This window comes from Battus philenor, unplaced genomic scaffold, assembly GCF_028537555.1.
Source record: "Battus philenor isolate CCGP_79_NKW_IND1 unplaced genomic scaffold, ilBatPhil1.0.hap1 SCAF_8, whole genome shotgun sequence".
NCBI classification, from domain to species: domain Eukaryota; kingdom Metazoa; phylum Arthropoda; class Insecta; order Lepidoptera; family Papilionidae; genus Battus; species Battus philenor.
The window spans coordinates 9,770,780-9,791,768 of record NW_027181748.1 but is presented as its reverse complement, the minus strand read 5'-3'; the positions used below and the strand labels follow the sequence as shown (position 1 = coordinate 9,791,768).

The 20,989-nt window shown below is 32.7% G+C and overlaps 1 protein-coding gene across 3 annotated transcripts in view; it reads right to left on the bottom strand.

The window, feature by feature from the left end:
• Positions 1 to 20,989, bottom strand: part of btsz (bitesize) — a 78,194-nt gene that overhangs the window by 2,423 nt on the left and 54,782 nt on the right. For all 3 annotated transcript variants that reach the window (XM_068775251.1, XM_068775252.1, XM_068775253.1), the window contains 3 exons: positions 4,769 to 4,896; positions 599 to 793; positions 27 to 281 (listed from right to left, as the gene is read on the bottom strand). In XM_068775251.1, coding sequence (XP_068631352.1) covers positions 27 to 281; positions 599 to 793; positions 4,769 to 4,896 — 578 coding nt within the window. The remainder of the gene's footprint in view (positions 1 to 26; positions 282 to 598; positions 794 to 4,768; positions 4,897 to 20,989) is intronic.

Genomic DNA, 20,989 nt, shown 5'->3' with positions numbered 1-20,989 from the left:
AGGATCCCTTACGGGTGAGGACGTACCCGTTCATGCAGCTTGTACCACGTGGGCGCGGGGTCGTCGAACACGACGTCGGCCAGCGGCAGCGCCACCTCGCCGAGGAAGTCGTTGCGACCGAACATGTCGGCGTGCCACACGCTCAGCCACAGTGTCCGCGCGGACAGCGAGGCCAGCGGCTGCACGAAGCTCAACGTTTCCTCGAACACCGGATTTAGCGTATTCTTCTTCACCTTCGTCTTCCGTTTGCCGGCTTTAGACTTGTCTGGTAGCAAGTACACCTACGAATAAACATAAAGTTCATTATTTGAGTAATAATACTTTTCATTAAATCAATTCAAAATGATATGTAGAAATATAAAAAAATATCGTACAATGAATAAAATGCAAATATAATATGACGACCGACGATATAGTCAAGGTCGTATAGGAGAGTCGCTGGATGCGAGCAGATCGTCGGAGCATGCCTATGACTTGCAGCGGCCTTATATCTGTGTACATAATGATGACCCGAATGATACGAATAACTCGTAAATGAATGTTCATTTGAAGAAGATAACATGAAGTACGTAGAGAGAAGAGAACATAAGGTACGTACCTTGACGTAAGGATCAGAGCGATTTCTCTTGGTGTCGACGGGTGCGAGATCACGGCATCGTTTGACGCCGACCTCGAGTGCGCCCAGGCGGTAGTTGTACAGCAGAGAGAATTGTACTTCGCCGCGCACCGCCACCGAGCCCCGCGCGCCTTCGCCCGCGCCGGAATACACCGACGCCATAGACTCCGACCGTGCCTGCAATTTTCATAAACATTCATTAAATATACCGTTGTATCCGAAAATGGTACTTAGGCCGCAAGGAGTCTGATAACAAAAGTACATATTTGCCTATAACACGCTGATTATAAATGTAAAAGCTTTGAATATATAGCTCATTAGCTATAAATCACTGTATGGTGCATCCTATTCAGAAATTAATGGTTTCAGAAATCATATAACTTTATGATAATATAGAAAAAAAAGGGTTTTTACGTTTCGGATTACTATATAATACAATCAATTATTGTTTACGATTTGTCGGTGCAGACTTATTGCCAGAAGTTATTGTCTTGTCCCATTTCAATAATAAAAAATGACTTATTTCAATACGGTCACTACATGTTATTGCAAATTGGTGTTTAAGCTTTAAAGCCTTATGCTGACAAATGAGCTACATATTCACTACTTTAAAGCTTTTATATCTGTAACCAATCAACGTGTATATCAGAGATCTTGTACTTTGTTTTACCTTTGTTTACTCATCACGATATCTATGAAACCGTAAATCTTAGACATTAAACTTGGTAGGAACATTCCTTTTATCGAGTAGAAATCAGCTAAGAACAGATCTTACGAAATGAAGATTGAGAGGTCACCCGCCAGAGGGTTGAGAGGCGTTCATTAAATTCGCAAAACAAGCGTGAGATATCTTGTACCTGTATAAGTTGACTTGTCCACAGGAAAGGTTACCGATATTGTTAAAGATACATTATTATATTATATTCAAATTGTGTGGTTGTATTTTTCGAAGAAATATTTTGGTATTCTAGGGAATTAAAGAAACGGTTATAACTTACTTTTCAAGCATTTGTACAAAATTATTAAATAATTTATGCACAAAATACCTGCTTTGTGTGTGCATATTGTTGTTTTTGCATAAATAACGTAGTATAATTTAAAAACAGTCAACTAGTTTTGTAAAATAGTGTGACAACAAAATTATATTCACATAAAGGGATTCAATGAAATTTTTCGATACAAAAAAATATAGGGAAGTAAATATAAAACACTATTCATCACAAGAAATTCACCATGCACGAGTTGTAGGTTTTTTAAACTTCAAGAGATAATTCTGCATACACGAGCTCAAGTTTAACTAGACTGTAAAAACTTTGAAAACTAACAGCAAATATCACGAACAAGATAAACAAATATGGAATTTTAAAATCGGTTTGATAAAAGACGCGCACGCCCTCTATCACTCTCTCGAACATAACTGGATGCAGCGCTCATGAAATGGCCCTGCTCTATTATTGTTTATTCACTTTATCTCTTGTAAGCCGACACCTCACCACAATGACAGAGCACACCAGGTCGTGGCGTGTTGGTTCTCATTTAATTCAGGCGCTTAAATATACAAACGTTAACGCGTTACTGTAAAATGTAGCGTCATTAATAAATGTTCAGGACAATATTACATTTAATTATATTTCATTTATTTACTACAATAATATATTAAAAAATCCTTAAATTTATACATACTTGTTACTTTTTTACCTCTTAATTAATATTACCAACAAAAAAAATTAAATTGTTTATCAGAATTATAAATAGTTTTTAATGCGGTAAATGATGTTATCGACGAATTAAAGGCGGATGCAAGTAATTGTTCACGATATACGAGATTAAATTATTCAAATTATCTAAAAAGGAATATAAAATGTCGATATAATTCACTAAAATTCTATTTATTACTACGAGTAATAATATAGCGATTTACGTCGTCACATTTTTATGCAAATAAAATCATGTTTATATGTTAATTTTTTATGATCTTCAAAATGTTTCGATTGAAATATATATATATGTCATACATAGTAGACAAAGCAGGAACCAGTAACTCAATAACCTTGGAATTTATTCCAATGTATATCTACCCCATTCAATCATAGCAAAGAATTTGTCTATTAGTAAAAAGTATTTAATATACTAGCCAAACGTAGGTCAAATATATAATACGTTAATGGAGATAATAAACCTATAACCATATTTTCGTTACACACAATGATTAACTTCATTAGGAACCCGACTGTAAGTAACCAGCTAGTAAGATAGTGTTTGATATAGCAATTATCATTACAGAAATATATTTAGATAAAGACCTTATAAAACTATTTTCAGTAATTTACTTCTTTAGAAATATTCACGTTATATATATCTTAGAAGCAAAAAGCAATAAATGTTTTGTTTTTAAATACCATAAAAAGTTGAATTAATATTTTTGACAAGTGGAAGTTATTAAAATTAGTGCGATGCAAACGTCACAATTTAAAAGGCTGTGCGGCCACTCGCGGTATTGAGCAATATTATATCGCTTCTACCCACATTGTAACTCTACAAGGGATTAATGTTACGACATTTCGTAAATAAGCCTGCTATACCGGACCAGCCTACGTTCTGCCTTACGTTTATGTTAAAAACTCTTGTCAAACTACATTTTAAGGCCGCGATTAAATTAATGGAATTTAACCGATTTAATCTTTGTTATACAGTCTTTTAAACTAATAGTAAATTTATACATGACACTTGAATATATAAAAAGTACTTTAACTATGTATATATGTAATACGGCTATCACATACAGAATGATCGGTTATCGGTGTAAAAGCGTCCAGAACTTTTACACTTACCTCCAATCACCTGTATAATGTGATCTTTGAAAGATGTTACATTAATTTATTATTTCTATAGGAATGCGACCGGCTTGTAACTTCTGGCAATACAAAATCTACAAGGACAGATTGTAAATAATAATTAATTTTGACAAGTGGTAATCCGGATTTTGGAAATAGTTTTTATTACTATATTAACATAACGTTATTTATTGTTTTTAAATCTACTGGTCTTTGGAATAATTGTGCTTTTACACCTATAAAAAATCCTTAGATGTGTAACAATTTAAGTAAGCGACTTTTGAAATCTATTTAATTGAGTTAATAAATATTTACACATTAATTAATAAAATTAACAGATCTTCGACCAATATAAAATAACGCCGCAAAGTACATTTGGAATTGAGTGCAAATGTTTTGCAAAATCTCGTTCGCAGGCAATGTCGCAATGCAGAGTAGTCGTAACATAATACAATGGCCGCCGTGCTCTGCGAGACAATACCTGTTTGCAATTACAGTTACTCTGCTCTTAAACACAAATCTTAAGAAGAACCGTTTTTATAGTCCGGCATATGGTTTCTCTATTAGATCTGTTTAAAATGACTATCACTTGTAATATATAATTTTCTATCATATCTCGTTTATTAAATTTTTATTAATAAATTTCCATTCAAGTAATTGATATTGGGTGGTGAAATTTTGATACTGTATAAAAGAAAAGGGTAGTCGCATTTTCTACAAATTCCGTATTAATCTTATTTTTATTAATAATGATAACTATTATTTAGTTTTTTATTCAGATCTTGCAAAATTTAATTGCATGAGCTTAATAACTTAAATTAAAATTTATTCTAACCAACAATTAATTGCTTTTTTTTTAAGTGTTTGTCATTCGGCAAAGGCCTACTCTCACCGCTTCTATTCCTGTTTTAGCCGCTCTGTTCCAGGTAACTTTCGCCAATTGTAATTATCACTAATAAATAATAATAATGTTATATATATGCCCATATTAATATTTTGTTAATAAGTAACAACCTTAACATTTCTTTCTCATTGTTTTTTTTTCTCAATCTTGTCTTAAATTTACTAAAAATTGTTTATTCACAGTGCATGTATATACACACCAGGTGTTACTGCATATACATATGCATACATTTCTTGAAAATGTGTATTATAAAGAAAATTACTGCTACTTGTGAATATTTGTAATCCTAAAATCACTATCACCTCTATATTTGTTAAATCTCCGTTCTCAATCTAAAATTACGTTTGCATTTCAATTGTCTGATAATAATAACAATTATTATTTTTATTAGCGTCAAAGGTTAAGGTTTCTTACCTGGAGCCCACTTCTGTTGATCGGGAATCTATCCCTGTCTAGATCTTTCTCGTGGGGCAGCGGCGAACTTGACCGCCGTGGCAATGTGGCATTGCCAGATGTTAAAGTGTCCGCCATGTACACATCATCTGCAAAACAAAGGTTATCTTTAAGAACTGAGAAAATAAAATTATAGATAAAAGATAAGGTACTAATAATTAAAAACTTATCAGTTAATTTTTATGTAATGGGTAAATGTCTCCCGCTCGCTTCGTATGGTCTGTAGTTCCTTTTGTAGGTGTGATTTTATAAAATATATTTTGGTCATTTTAATCGTGCTAAAAATAAGCTGAAGTTTTATACCTATAAGGGCTATATTTAAAAGGCAGGTATTTAAAAATCCGCTCTCCGCTCTTCTTCCACTAGATGAATGGGATATTCTTACCAAATTTTTAAGTCTAAGCTTGATTGTTCAAGAGATATCGTGGTGAATCAGTACATATGGAAAAATCTTATAAATATAAAGATTGGTCAATACCTATCAAGTTAACGGCATGATAGTCCTTGTAACTGGCGGGTATTTAGGCAGTCGCAAACAACAACTTTACCTTGGTTGTCTTTCACTAACGGTTTAACATTTTGTTATATGCTCTGGGCAATGCGGCAGTAATCTTGTATAAAAATTAACATACAAATTAACTTCCAAAAACGAACACTAAGACTTAACAAAGCAAAATTAAACAGGAAAGTGAACTTGTTATTTCCTTTCAAAACTGTTAGACCCATGTTAAGTAATTTGTGCCACTTTTTAAGCAATTAATATTTATGTAATATGTAATTGCAGGTAATAAAATATATTTATAAATAGCAAATGAGTGCATTTGACTAGGGTTAAGATAATTCCTAGCAGTGCTTAAGTGAAAGTGAAGAAGGTTATCCTTAATATTTTTGTGCGAAAGGAACTGAGCGTGCGCAGAAAGATCGCAAAGCGCAGTACCCTCGTTTTGTAACTCAACCCACTCGTCGTTTTTGACATGGCGACACTTTTTACCTCTCATTAGAGAGTTATCACACCATTCTAGAGACCTCAAGAATGTATCCCGACAGGATATTACTTCGCGAATGAAGGACACTTTCTCACCCTTTCTTAATGTGCTGGCACGGCTTACGGCTTCCGAATCTTTAATATTATCATTTCCGTCATTTTTTTTGCTACAATTTTCATGTAAAACCTTTGAGCTCTCTTCTCTTTCATTTTCTAGTAAGAGTTTAGTCGTAGACTTCAAAGATTCGTTGTCAATCGTATTAATTACAGTTGAATTTAAAGTTTCAGAATCGAACATTTCTTTTGGAGTATCAGTGTGAATAAAATCATTATCAATTGGTCTTGTAAGTATTATTGTCGGAACGGTATCACGAGTCGATTTATTTTCATCAGTTAAAGTGTAACTTCTTCCTGTTGATCTGACTAAGGACGAATTGGGATTTTCCCTTGGAGAATCGTGTTCTTCCTGTGACACTGTTTGAAAGCAACAAATACTTTTGAAACACTTGCGCATCGTATTTGTAAATTTATTTTGTTCACGACAGTCAGATTTAATATCATAAATATTAACGGGTTCGTATTGATATCGGACGATTACTGACTTGTACGGAGGCGCACGATTTTCGAGCGATAAATAGTTAGATTCGGTTTTGTGACTAATTAGAGCAGCCATTTTTAATACACTCACAGTTTACAACGCAACTGAATTGGAACAAATTAAGTGAGTTTATGTAAATTAAACACAAAATCCACATTTTATCGCGTCCTGTCCACCGAGCACATTTCCTGTTGTTCGTTATGTAGCGATAGGACTCGGCATTGAATGCATTGAACAACAGAACATAGCGTGAGCTCGGTGTTAAAGTTGTTAACGGGCATCAGTTATAGACTATGAGAAATACTAGATGTACGTTACTCTGGCGAGATAAACAATAAATTTAAGAGTAAAGATGTTCTTATTACCTTGCATGGATAAGGGTTTTGAAGAAGATAAAGTATTCCATCTTAAAGGTTTTATTCCAGCCTTGTCGATGTCTACATTTAATGACTTGGAAACCGATGCAGGACGAAAAACTTTTTTTTCAAAAATTTTATTTAACATAGGTAAAGACGCCTTAAATTGTTGACGTCTTAAAGTGTTATCCGTAGTACCCTGTTTTCTCAAGTCTTTATTGCTTTGTATTGTCTCTCCTCGTTCTTTACTAAGAACTTCACTCTCGTGTAAATCTTGTACTGTACCAGAAGAACCCGCATAGCCTGATTCAGATCCGTTCAAACTTGCATTGTCAGTTTTTTCAGCTGGCATTACAAACCCTTCTATATTGCCTGATTTATTGTCTAAACCTTTTACAGGTATTATTGATTGGTTTTTTTGCAATCCGGAATTTACTCTGGAAGCCGATAAACTTTTATTTAGATTCATGTTATCATCATCAGTAACAGGCGAGTGCGTCTTCAACTTTATTCTTGGTAATACGTTGGGGACCTTGTCCTCCGTAGCTGTAAGCATAGATTTTAAAGATCCTTTGTTGTAATTATCTCCCTCTGATATGGTCAACCCTGCGTACCTCGCTGTAATTTCATCGATTTCGTTAGCAACTAAATCTGGATCATTAGCCTGCAGTTTGAAAGACATATTACTATTATTTTTGGGTGTTGAAGTTTTAATTTGTTCATTTAGCTTATTATTGAAATTATCAATATTTTCATTTGATAAGGTTTCGTTTTTCTCCAATTTGCCAGCATCGAACGAATTATCTCTAGTTTTTTCAGGACTTGTGCGTGTTTTGATATTATCCGTCATTGACATTTCATCTTGAAGAAGGTTTTCATTTAAACAAGGTGACGTCCGACTCAAGAGATATTTTTCTCTGGGAGTCTCTGGTCGAGATTCTGATCGCCTTGAAGTTTCGATTTTACTGCTTGTGCTCGTTGACTTTGATCTAGTTAGACTAGCATATTTAGCAATTGTTTCATCTATTTTTTTATCAATTAGGTAGTGTTCATTTAATATTTCTTTGAGGGTTGTTGGTTTAATTCTTCTGGATAAATTATTGTAAGTGCGAACTGATTCGCTAGCAGCTGTATTCAAAGATGTTTCGTCATTCAGTTCATGTTGTGTAGTATTTTCTTTTGCGTCGACAGATAATATTACACTTGATTCAGTATTTGATCTTTTTTCCAAATCATCAGAACTATCTCTCATTGAAAGGCTTTCAATTTTGTTTCGTAGACTCAATAGTTCACGTTGTTTCTGTGATGGCGTTTTTGACATCTGCCTATCTGACGAACGGGGTGTGCTTAATTTATCAACTTTAGATACTTCATTACTAAAATCATGAAACGCCTTTGAATTATCTTTAGTATCTTTTACAATTGCTTCAGTCATATACCTTTGTACAGGAACTGCAATTCCAGAATTTTTAGGCAATATTCTGGAGTCAATATAGTCCTTGGTATCAGATTTCTTCTTGATTTCGAAGCTTTTCGTGGAAACTGCAGACACTCCTGATCTAGCAGCAGAGTAATCCGGGTTAGGTAGAGACATATTTGGTTTCGTAAATAATTTTCTTCTGGGCCTAAAATCAGGAGTGGTACTACTTGAAGAAGAACTATCTGATCTATTTAACTTAACTATTGTTATGGTTATATCTGTCTCTGTGCACTTATCTGATTTTCTAATATTTTTTGACGATGATTTTTCCGTATTTTTTGTAAGATTTTGAGGCGCTGATAACGATACATGGCGTAAATGTTGGTCATTTGATGTGTCATTTATGTTATTATTTGCTTGAAAGTGGTCAGGAACAGCAGCATTTTGACAAATTTTTTCATCCAACTTTTTCCCAACGGAATAATGTTCACTTACTTTTTGTTTTAAGGGTACTGTCTTTGGCTTAAATAATTCAGATACCAGAAAAGAATAAAGCCTGAATTTTTCTCTTTGCTCCTCTCTAACTTTTGATAACGGTACAGGTTCCACATCATTATCTGGAATAGATGTAAAACAATTCCAGCACGACACTTCCGTTCCTTTCTTATTTTTACTTTTAGTTTCAGATGCACTATCCACTTGTATGTCACTCATTGCTCCCGCTCATAAACAGAAAAGAATACAATAAGCTGTCCGGTAAGCGTACGACTAAACTAGCATAAGCGTCGACAAATGTTTTTAAGGTGATCATTGGCCAGGTATATGAATAATGTATTATTAACGACGTTTATATCATTGAATAAATTGACTCTCAAATGTTCCAAATGTTAAAAAAAATATTACGAAACATATTCAGCTTGAAACAGGCTCAATTTAATATATTAACGTATTAAATATACGAACAAGACCGGTTTTAGAACACAAAGTATTTTCTAGACTGAAAGTAACAAAATTTAATCTATAGTATATTCACAAACTTCATGTGGTCTTGCCACTTAAACATATTTCTCCTTTTGGTAGTAATTACTCATTAGTTAGGTTAAAGATCATTCTAATTCTGGAATTGGCTTGTCGCTTAAAACGTTTTCTTCTCAATAATGACTAATATTTCATACGTTAAATAATATTTTTTGCATCCAACAATTATTTTAGCTATAAATGAAAAGATAAGAAGTGTCACTAGTAAATTTTTCGGACTAAAAATCCTTACATCAAAGTAGAAAAAAAAGGTTATATTCAAATATATTTTTAAGATCTAGATGCAATTTGTAACATTTTAACGATATTTCTTTTTAATATTTTAGTTATGATCTTACATTTTTGTTACTAAAATCGAAAGTAATTAAATAAATAAAAAGTATTTAAATAATAAATTGTTATAAACATATAGTCATACATATGTATGACTTTACTTTACTTATTTGGAAGATTCTAAAATAATCTAAATGGATTTATCTGTTCGGATAACGATAACAGCCTAACCTTAAAAAAATTAACATTAATGTTTAGAAACCAGAAGATAATAATATTAAAGAAGAATCATAGAAATATATTTGTTTTATTTGTAAATAGAATGACACTCGTATAAGCTTTTCTTTTTTGCACAATTTTTATATGTGTCTTATATGAACTTGACATTTCGTTCGAAGTTTTTATTATAAAACACATCTTTGGTCGCCAAATACAATGTCGTTTGCAACTTATGAAAATTAGATATTTATACGGTTTTATAATTAATTATGAATTCGAATATATACACATATCATTTGTTTATTTGGTGGTTTAAGGCCAGCAAACCTGTCACTAAAAAAAACAAAATTGAAACATCCTTTTATTACAACGTATATTTGTTATTGTAAAGATTTTTTTGAGAGAATATTAGACAGTATGATTGAACTTTTTTCACAATATACATATAAAGTAAATAACATGTAATGATAATATTTGGTTAAAAATATCCAAAAAGTTTCTTGTCCAAAATTCTCGTAAACTTCTGATAAAAACGACTTCGTAACATTTCGTTATAAATTAAAGTGAGTTTTTAAATTATATTTCTAGCCTGTTCTAACATTTTGTGTTGGCTTGCCAATACTGCTTTGCCGACACTTCCAAGTCAATAATTGTTCCTCGCCGAAGTACAAAATGTAGTTGGCCTTCATTATGGCCCTTTTTTAAATATTTTTTTGTGACCACTGATTACAACGTATATTTCCACTGACGTGAGGAATGTCGGTGTTATCACTCTCTGAGTAACATTGTTAGTGGTAGTGTATCGTGATACGTTAATGACTCTGTTATCGATATCAATTAAGAAATGCTAATAAGCGGGCCTATGACTATTGGCTAAAATATTGTCTCTAATGCAGTGATTCTAAGTTTATAAAGTTCTAATCGTTGTGAACGGGCTCTATCCACTAAATATAACCAGTCCTAGTTCGTATGGTGTTTTGAGGTTAGCAAATTTTTACGTACTGTTTGTGTAACATTGCCAGATTCAGTATTAGTAGCTCTTGCTAATGTAATACTCAATCAATCTGAGCCACGACCGTGGCCTCAAATTGCAATCGACCTATAGTGCAAGACCGCCACTATGTAAACGAAACTTGTGTAATAAACAGAAGCATTTAAGTTATATTTGACATAGTGTTTCACTACTTACATTATGTTATCTTTGTACCGTTATATTTGGTACGTATACACCGTTAATTTAAAATGTAATCTGGTAATAATGTTTACTTATTCCGCATGGTGAATTACGGTTTATATTTTCTACCCGGAAGCAAATTTACATCCCAACGATAGAGACTTATTAGACAAACAATAATTAAAATGTATTTTTATTCTTCCCTCAACAACATTAGCCTATACTTAGAAGTAAAAAGACATTCTTTTAAATTCATAGTATGTATATTTTTAATTAGTTTATTATCACGATTATTTTTGGAATACTTTAGTTTTAGTGTTAAAAATATTAAAATAGTTGTCTTTTAAAAATTAATGTAAATGGTTGTTAAAAAAAGTGAACTAACGTAAAATCTGTTAAAAACATGAATTTTACGGAAAATAAAATAGATTTGGTTATGAAATTGTTTTAAGTAATATAGTTAAAATATGGTCATGTTCCTGTTAAGACCCCTAAATTGTTATTAGCTTGTTGTGTGAGGCGAAGATAATGCTACAAATAATATGCTCTTAATTAAAATAACCTTTAACAAGGTTTCACTAATCGTGAAAATATCCGTTGGTGTCTTGCAGTGTTGTACATTTTTGAATTATTTAAAGAAAGTTCCTAGAGTCATTGTTGTCTAGAAAAGTTTGCATGTCTATTAAATTGTGCAATCTGATCATTCAAGTGGAAACATGAATATTGCGCTCGTTGATGATGTACAAAACCATCGCCTGCCGGTCATAGACGTTGATTATCGCAGATTGCAAATTGTATTGTTTTCTCTTGCTATATTAAATTATAACTTTGAGTTTTGTGTAACTGGTAAGTACGTAGAATGTATACGATTGACGAGGAATTCAATAACCATTTATGTTTATTATGAAATCACAAAATTAATCTTCTGTTTTTAAAAAATATTTTTTTATTTATATAACCAGTAACAAATTATTTGTACAAAATATATTCACTGAATTAAGTATATGACATAAGCTACGATGACAAGGTTAACATCAAATCTCTCAATGTGAACGCCACTACCGCCATCTATCAACAGGGAGAATAATTTTATATCCAACAATTTAGCTATGAAACAGTTACCAATTTTGTTAAATGGACAAAACTATTATAATAAGTATAAATTTAGTAGAAAGAGTAATATTTTGTATATAATCGCATAAAGCTTTTAAAAATCGCCAAAGGGAATAAATTAAAATGACTGAAGAATTTACCATATATTATTTACGAAACTTTTTGATATTATTTAACAGATGATCAAATAATTTTTAAAAGAAGATGTAATAAAAAGTAAGTACTTTTTTTGTGATAGCGTAGAGCAGATCCGCGTATTGAAACTTAATTTTAGACTTTTTTTAAAAAATTATTGCAAAATTTACACAAAGGCAAGGGTAAGTCTTGAATGCTTTTATTTTTTTTTTGACATTTAATCATAAATAATACCTAAAGATTATTTATTTGATGACTATGTGTTTTTGTCTTGTTTTTGTATATACTTTAACATAAAAATAAAAAAGGTAAAGGATATAAAAGCATAATGAATAATAAATTTCATACGCGACTTATAGGTTAGGTTTTAATAATCATTTGGTATTTCGGGACAATTATCTACTGTTTGCTTGTGTGACGTAAGTTTGATATGTCTTAACTTATTGAATGTTATGGAGAAATGGTACAAATGACCGCGGATGTTGTTTTCCAATAGAAAAATGCGAATCACGTGACAGATGCGGCGCAGTGGTCGCAGGTACGCTCGGTTGGTCGCCACGCTGCGCGGAAAGAGGTCACCACTATCGTCGGGGCCGCTCACCCGCAAGCCAACACCGTGTCATGGCTTCATCACTCATTGTTTCGTATTGGAATTTGTTTTGTCAATTGCACACTACATTAATTGTTATTTCAAATGAAAACAATACGAAACGATTCAGTAATCACGAATCTGGTACGTCTAAATCTACGCAATTCGGATGTAATTATAGTAAATGTAAAAATAAATCATCTCAACTTATTTATGTGTACATAAAAAAATTATTTTAAACATATAATTTTATGGCATAACAAATTTATACAAATTGTTAAACCTACATTTGGTAAGTTTCTACACTATTCAGATGTAATATAGTGAACGTAAAATCAATACGTCCTTGAAATTTATTTGTGTCTTAGTAATTGAAAATTAGCATCTGTTAAAATGCGTAAATAATTTAATTCGTCACTAAACCCAACTATGTTTACAGTCTTATAGGCAAATTTATGTTTGCCTATCTATATGCCCCGATAAAATATTATATTATCTGCCCTATTTTTTTATTCTACCGACCTTATTTTCCTTTGCAGCTTTTATTGCGTGACATAATTTTCTCTAATCCAATAAAATAATCCACATTAATCTTATAAGTGTATAAGATTAACTTACTAACGGGTTTAACTTATTTACAATCGATACCCTTTGTATTGTTATTATTGCTAAGCGATTACTGAAAAGTATTTGAATCGCAGTATTAACTTCAACATGCCGTACATCACACAACATTCTATTTATTCTAATATAGTTGTGATCGGACCTCCTCATTTATCACACTATGCCATATTTTAATTGTTATTGTTACTTAGTTTTTTGTTATCCATTGTTACGAATCGTAATTTTAATTACTTTGGATACCTTTGGTTGTAAAGTATACATTGTTATTATTAGTAAATTCTCTCTTTGCTTCAAACAGCCCTCCTTAAATTAAAAAAAAAAAACGTATACCTGCACGTTTTACATAGAAGTAAGCGTTGAGAATGTTTAATAAATATTTATTATGCTAATTTCTAATAATTACAACGATACATCGGAACCAGACATAGAACGCTAGTTTAAAGAAAATCCAATGCAAACTATAATTAAACTATGCTGGCCAATGATAACTGTTAATCATTTTTTCACCAAACTTCAATTATGTAATAACCTTATCTACAGCAATGAAACGTGGTCTCTTTACGGGCTTCATTGGCAAGCTTACTGTCGCTCAACGAGCCAAGTAGACATTCCAGGATTTTATATGAGATCGAAACCGAAATGAGGAGAACCGTAGAAGAACGAATATAACCAACATAGCCTAGCGGATTGGGGAGCTGAAATAGCAATGGGCAAGCCAAATAGCGAGCGAAACAGATTAATGAACTATAGGTTTTAGAGTGGATATCGCGAACCGTCAAACGCAGCGTAAGGCGTAACAACTAGATTGGCAAACGACTTTGTACACACAGGCTATTTCCTACCGGTATTATTGAAAACCTATAGATAAGATCTCCAGCGGTAGATGTTCTACGGCTGAAATGATTATAACGATGAGAAGTGTTCTAAGACGTAGAGAAGAAAAAGATAAGTTTTTAACTACCACCAAATACTGTCCGTGATAGTACGTAAGTCAGAAATAATATAAAAATCTTATGAGTCTGCTTAAGTTAGTATTTGGCTATTATTGTGCACAGGAATAGAGTACAATATAGGTAATGTGATATGGGTGCCTTCAAAAGTGTATTAGCTATTAAAAGCCTAATTTAATAAAGACTTTATCACTTCAACATTTATCAAACTACAATCAAACAACAGTAAATATATGATGGTTAAAAATAATTGGGCAAAGGCCGGAGTTACAAATATAACTTGATGAAAAACATACGTGTCGTTACAGAACACCGGCTTTTCGTAGAATTTGACAACTGTTGTGTTTTACATGAAGCCATTGCGCGTTAATACGTTTCAATAAAATACTGATTTTAAGTCCATGTTTTGTGCGACACAGGGATCAATTAAGGTTACTTTAGGAACTACGAATATATCGTGTGCCTACAGTATTCTAAATAAAAGAATGTGTTTACGGGGTCTTAATAACTGCTATAGAAAAAAAAAACTACCTATAAATTGGTTATAATTGCAAGCACACTCATGAAACCTATGATAATGTCATCGTCACACAGATACTACGTTCTATTCTTCATTGGCGTGCTTTATGAATATGAAGATTGTAAACATTTTTATCAACATGCATATACACTCTTACATCCATTTGCATGTGCACAAGCATTTAATCATTCACACATATTAATGTTGCATGTGTGAATATATTTTTTTTAGTTTCGGATTCGGGATTGGAAATACACAGGGTGTTTAGTTGTAAATGGAAAAGTATTAAAAGGATAAATGTATAGCCCATTTGTCAGCGAAAAGCTTTAAAACTTTTACACCATTTCCAATCATCTTATATAAAGTGATTATTCTGAAAAATGTAACATTATTTTTATGATTCATATGTGATTAGCCAGTAACTTCTAGCAGTAAAGTCTGCAGAGACATATAATAAACAGTGATTAATTTTTATATATAGTAATTCGGATTTTGAAAACGCTTTTTATTACTATACGTTATTTCTTACGTCACGTTATTTATTTTTCGAAAACCATTGGATATGATGGTGTATATTTGACAACAAATAAGCTAAACGAACACCCCTGTAAAGATTTTTCTTCTATAACCAATAACCCTGTATGTTTGTAACCAATTTATTTTCTCATAAAGGATTAGTTATACTTGTGTATTAAATAAATATAATATAACATTAAATAAGATGAATATTGAGTAATGTTTTACTCATGTCTACCAAATAAAAGATTGTTTCTTTCTTCATTTAAAATCCTAGATAGTTAAGACTAATCATAATATATCATAACGCTGACGTCGCAAGAGAAAGTCCACCACCTAGACGTAGCGAGCTCTTGAACGCTGTTTTCCCATGATGACGAGAAAGTCGAGGCAGTAACCTTTTTGCGTCAGTATCGCTCGCTTTTAATTTTGCGAACATAATTTTATTATTAATTTAATTTTATGATGATTAAAAAATAATTTTATCTCATAACCACAAAGTGTAACTCAATTCGATAGGCATTTGAGTTAAACAAATATGTAAAATTAACAAACAATTAATTTTATTATAATACGCTCATGAATAATCAAGTCTTTTTCTAATATTTTTATAACACATGGCATAAAAGGAATTAAAGCTAGAAGAAAATTCTTTCAGAAAACTGAAATGTAATTAGGGACCTTATGGAGCGTCCGCCCAAGCGGTCTAAGGGCTAAATGTTTTCCCAACCCGCTGATATTGTAATTTTTAAGGGCCCGTACCGAAGTTCTCCAGGTAGCCAGCCCCACGATCTTTGCTATCTTAAAAAAAGTTTAAAAGTAAGCGCCCTATGTGTCCTGCCCGCTCGCACTTGCGGAATGCATAATATGCATAAAATAAAATTTCACCTGGGCAGCAGTGTAAGCATGTAAACAAAAAAATTGCGCGTGTTTTAAACTATTATTTTGATTGTTACACAATGTCTAATTTTTATAACCACGTGCAATGTATGTTCAGAGGAAACAAGCTGCACTCGTTTTGAGTTGTTTGTTTTTAGATAAAGTGCTAATCGAGCTTGTGGGTTCTTGCAGTGTCAACATGTTGCAACACGCTGCATGATAACAATTTGTATATTTTTACAGTTAACATACGCAGACGCACATTTCTCTTATTGTAGTCTTCTTCGAAGGCCTTTCAAGCATCTTCAGGAGTGTTCTATTAGTATTTTGATTACATTGTTTATTACATAATCTGATGTCTATTGTTATGAATACAACGACAATGAAAGTAAAATCATATCATCGGTTAATGGCGCAAGTTTAAGAAATTATTGTGTTCTAAGACGCAAAACACAAAATTAATTCGACAAAAGCATATGCTTATAGTAAAAACTATTGAGTAAATTAAATTCGTTTCCCTGTCTGTCTATCACGTAATAAATAACAAAAATCGACTATATTTAAATCGAGTCAAAATAATCACATTTTCACTAAAATTATGCAATGTGTTACATATTTTCTCTGCAAGTAATCGTTGTTTATTATTAAAACATCGAATAAAACTAATAAATAAAGTTATCAATCTGAAATACAAAGTCTTTAAGTATAAAGTTGAAGAAAAAGCTAGCCATGAAATAAAGAGTAACAAATGGTATCTCTTAACAAATTTAACCTGTTTTACGAATTGAAACATATAAAATAAACCTTGTATGTGAATTATTTTTGCTTTTCCTCAACTACGCGTAGAACTTAACAATGCGAAGGTAACTTATTGTCTAGAAACGAACTCATCTCAAGTAATTGCGTCATTTGGCTACTACCCGGTCGACCTCGTAGCAAAGTTCCACTACATGCGATACCCAGCGCGAGGACAACACCGCCACATTGAACGAAATCTTTTAAATTGAAGATAGATCTTACTAAACCATTCACAATTTAAGTTGCTTAATTTAAAAAATACATACGCTGTAAACATATTACAGTATGGCAAAAATCAAAAATCTAAGTGGATTTCTTTGTTGTAACACATTATTGGCATCGGGCGCAATAACCGAGCACTGCTTTGAAAAAGTATAATACAGGTGTCGTTGGTAGCAAATCGGATAGATAAGAAGCCGTACGAACGTATGAAGTAATAAACACCAAGCGTAAAACCGATATACAAATCGGTACGCACTCGAGCGGGTTGCTTCACCCACCAACCGAGCCGCAGTCACGACGGATTATTGGAATGTGTCGCGCTTCGACGCTGACCGCCCTTTCTACTTTGGTTGTGCCCCGTTGACATTTTGGTTGTTATGAAACTGGCCGTATTAACGCCAATGCACCGACTCTTTTATTGGACATTACTTGGCATTGTTTCGTCTTATTGGACATTTCTTTTACTTCAACGGTGCTTATCACGACTCCGATTTATAATAAAATATAAAGATTGCAATTCACATACGTAAAAGTAATTTTACATCTTCATTTTAAAAACCCTTACGCTATACCATGATATCATTTTTCTAAATTTTCCTAAGGTTAATTGCAAATACACACGTATGTGTGTCATTGCCGGTAACACAAATTCAACTAATTTATTAATGCGTGTTTATTTATTTGTGATCTGCTATTCTGTGCCTCATCGTCAAGCTCTCAACCGCTCAACAAACCTCGGAGATGGCTCAGAATTTATCTGGTAGATCCAAAGATGAACGAAAATACCCGTCTTAGTTCAGCGAACTGGCAAATGGAGATGGCAGTGGGCAGGCAATGTAGCGTGCTGAACAGATGGCTGCTGAAGCGTAGGACGTTCGACCAGGACAGACGACCTTAAGATGCAACCAGTTCTAACGGAAATCTAAGGGACACGTCTATGTTCAGCAGTGGACTGCGGCTGCAATGATAACGCTAAAATCCCATATACGATAACCTTTATTTATATCATGAAAATCTCTGTTGATGTAATCATTATTTAATTTTATAAGTGAGTAAATCGGCCGCGCATGTTTTTTTCATAAAAATAATAATGCCACGATCAGTTTAATTGTTACTCAAGGTGAGATAATAAATTGATTTTTAAAATTCTTCAAAATTCCTTTCTTAAATGTTAAAAACTCTTATTTATTAATCTGTACTATGTACAGTATATATACAGTAAAGTATTAATTCGAGGTGGAAGTTAAAGAGAAAGCATTTAATAACACGTCGACAAGTAATCATCAATACAATCAGACGGTTTCGATAAAAATGTTACAACCGTGAACAATGTCTTCCGAGTTTCATTTCTCCGGCAGGAGTAAAACAACTTAATGAACAGTTGTATTATCTGTAACATTTTTTATCTGTTTCCAATTAAATAAATGCGGTTACGAACAAAGAGGTTAAGAATGTGTCGATTAATGTTATGTAACGCAAAGTAAATCTTGCGGATGTAATTGCAACCAACAAACATTCCTTTTAATCACGTCAGAGGCGTGCAGAGATGTAGAAATATATAAATATTAAATATACTCTATTAGATATGAACATATGTTGACGTATCCGCACCCGGTTAAGGATTTTTAATCAATTTTTATATTTAATCTTTATTGTAACCTACTCAGTGGGCATAAAAAAATCAAATAAAACAGGCAAAAGATGTAGTAAAACAGCAATTTCTTCTAGACAACTATTGAAAGGACTTGGTTAATAAAGAAAAAATATCGGGCGGTCACCAAGCTATAGAATAGCTTGAAAATAATTGTGCGTACTTGTTACAATTAACTTCCCCCGGGAGCCCTCTAGTTTTACTACTTAAAAAAAGGTCCTAGGCCAGGCGCCTGCCAATTCAAACCCTAGGAATTGCAAGTGCCGTTTGGACAGCGTTAGACCGATCCAATATATATATATATATATATATGGCAGAGGACACTTGTGATACATATAGAAAAAAACAACACGAATCATATTCAAAATATCTTTATCCGGGTTAGCATTGCGTGTAGCACTTTTGAAACGTCAATTATTTTAACAACATAAATAGTAAGCTACCACTGGCTCGGAATGTTAAACTGCTAAGAAGAGCTGACCAGAAACTTTTTTAAACAGTTTAACAATGTTTGACTAATACCATTTGCATGCATTATTATAATGCCAACTGCAAATGGGACAGCAAACCAAGTTTCACACCAATCAGTAAACTAAAAAGTTGGAAAATACATAAACAACAAAAATAAACAGTGAGCAACGGTAGCTCAGCGGTAGAGGATTGAGACTAGCGATCGCAGATCGCGAGTTAAATTCCCGGGATAGTCTTGCATATAAATTGCACTGTGCAATCATTTTATACGAATGCGACTACTCATAAACAAGTTTTCAGATGATGGACTGCAGCATCATCTGCGTTGATAAATATTATGATTAACACCACGCTGCGATTGCCAACCCGTCTGCCACGCATGGCGATTATGATATATGCCCATATAAGCTTTACTAGGCTTTTGAAAACTGACAAAGGTTTACCCTTTCTTACCGTCAGCTTGAGCAGCGACTTCTCAAGTAAACTAGTTGCAAACTTGAATATTTGTAACACCAGATTCTCCGGCGATCGTAAGCACCAAGAGTGAGTGGTAGTCAGAGTTCGACGTCATTTATTTACTTAAAGTTTCTTCTAATTTTTTTTATGCATAAAACACGATATTTTTGTACGACTTCGACTTCCTTCACACGGAGACGTACTGATAAACGACTGTTGTTACTGTAGAAGCTGGAGTTATGTATTATTACGAATCGGTAACATTTTGCACGAACTGTCCGTTTACAAAACAAGGATTGTGACATTAAACATTCAATGCGTCGAACCTAAACGATACCTATTAAAGCATGAAATTGCACGATGGAGGCCGAAAACTGACAAGTTTTTAAGGTTATCGACGGACGACAGCAACGTTAACTATTTTGTTGTAATGTTTTAAATAATTGCATTGTTAATTTAAATAGATGATGACAGTAGGCAATTAAGAAGACGAATTCGATAAATGGTTCATAATAAATTAAAGTATATAAACTAGTCCAGAACTTATTAGTATTTCAAAAAATAATATTAAAATATTCAAGGCTAAATAATATCTTTATGGCAACTCCGTGAAATCACGGTTACAAAGTATAAAGCTTGTTAACAATATCTTTGCAATATCGGTCAGCAAGTTGTCAATAACCGATTGCTACCTTATATACGGTAAAAATATTGCGACTATATAAATATTACGCACTTCTTGCACACGATGGCGTTTGCTTGCCAATTCTTGCACACATTAAACGAAAACATTACTTCAAATTGTTTTTAAATAACCTGTTATTTTTTGTGTTTTCAAATTACTGGTATTGCAACACGATCGAAATGAGAAAACATATCTTAACTACATCTTGTAGATGTTATTTAACTTTTTTAATAGGTATATTATATCATTTATCAACAGGTGAATGGCTTGTCTTTTCCTTTGAATGAGATTAAAGTATAAAAATTTATTAAATAAACAGGAATGATTTCACTAGGCCGGGCTTTTATTTATAAGTAGATATCATGTTATTATATTATTTCACATTAATTTTATGTTAAATATACTAATCAATCAAATATGTGGTTTAAAGTCATTGTACCCGTATTGATTATTTAAAAAAAAAAACAATTTTAAATCGTGTTTCCATTATTATACGACCGGACTGCCCCT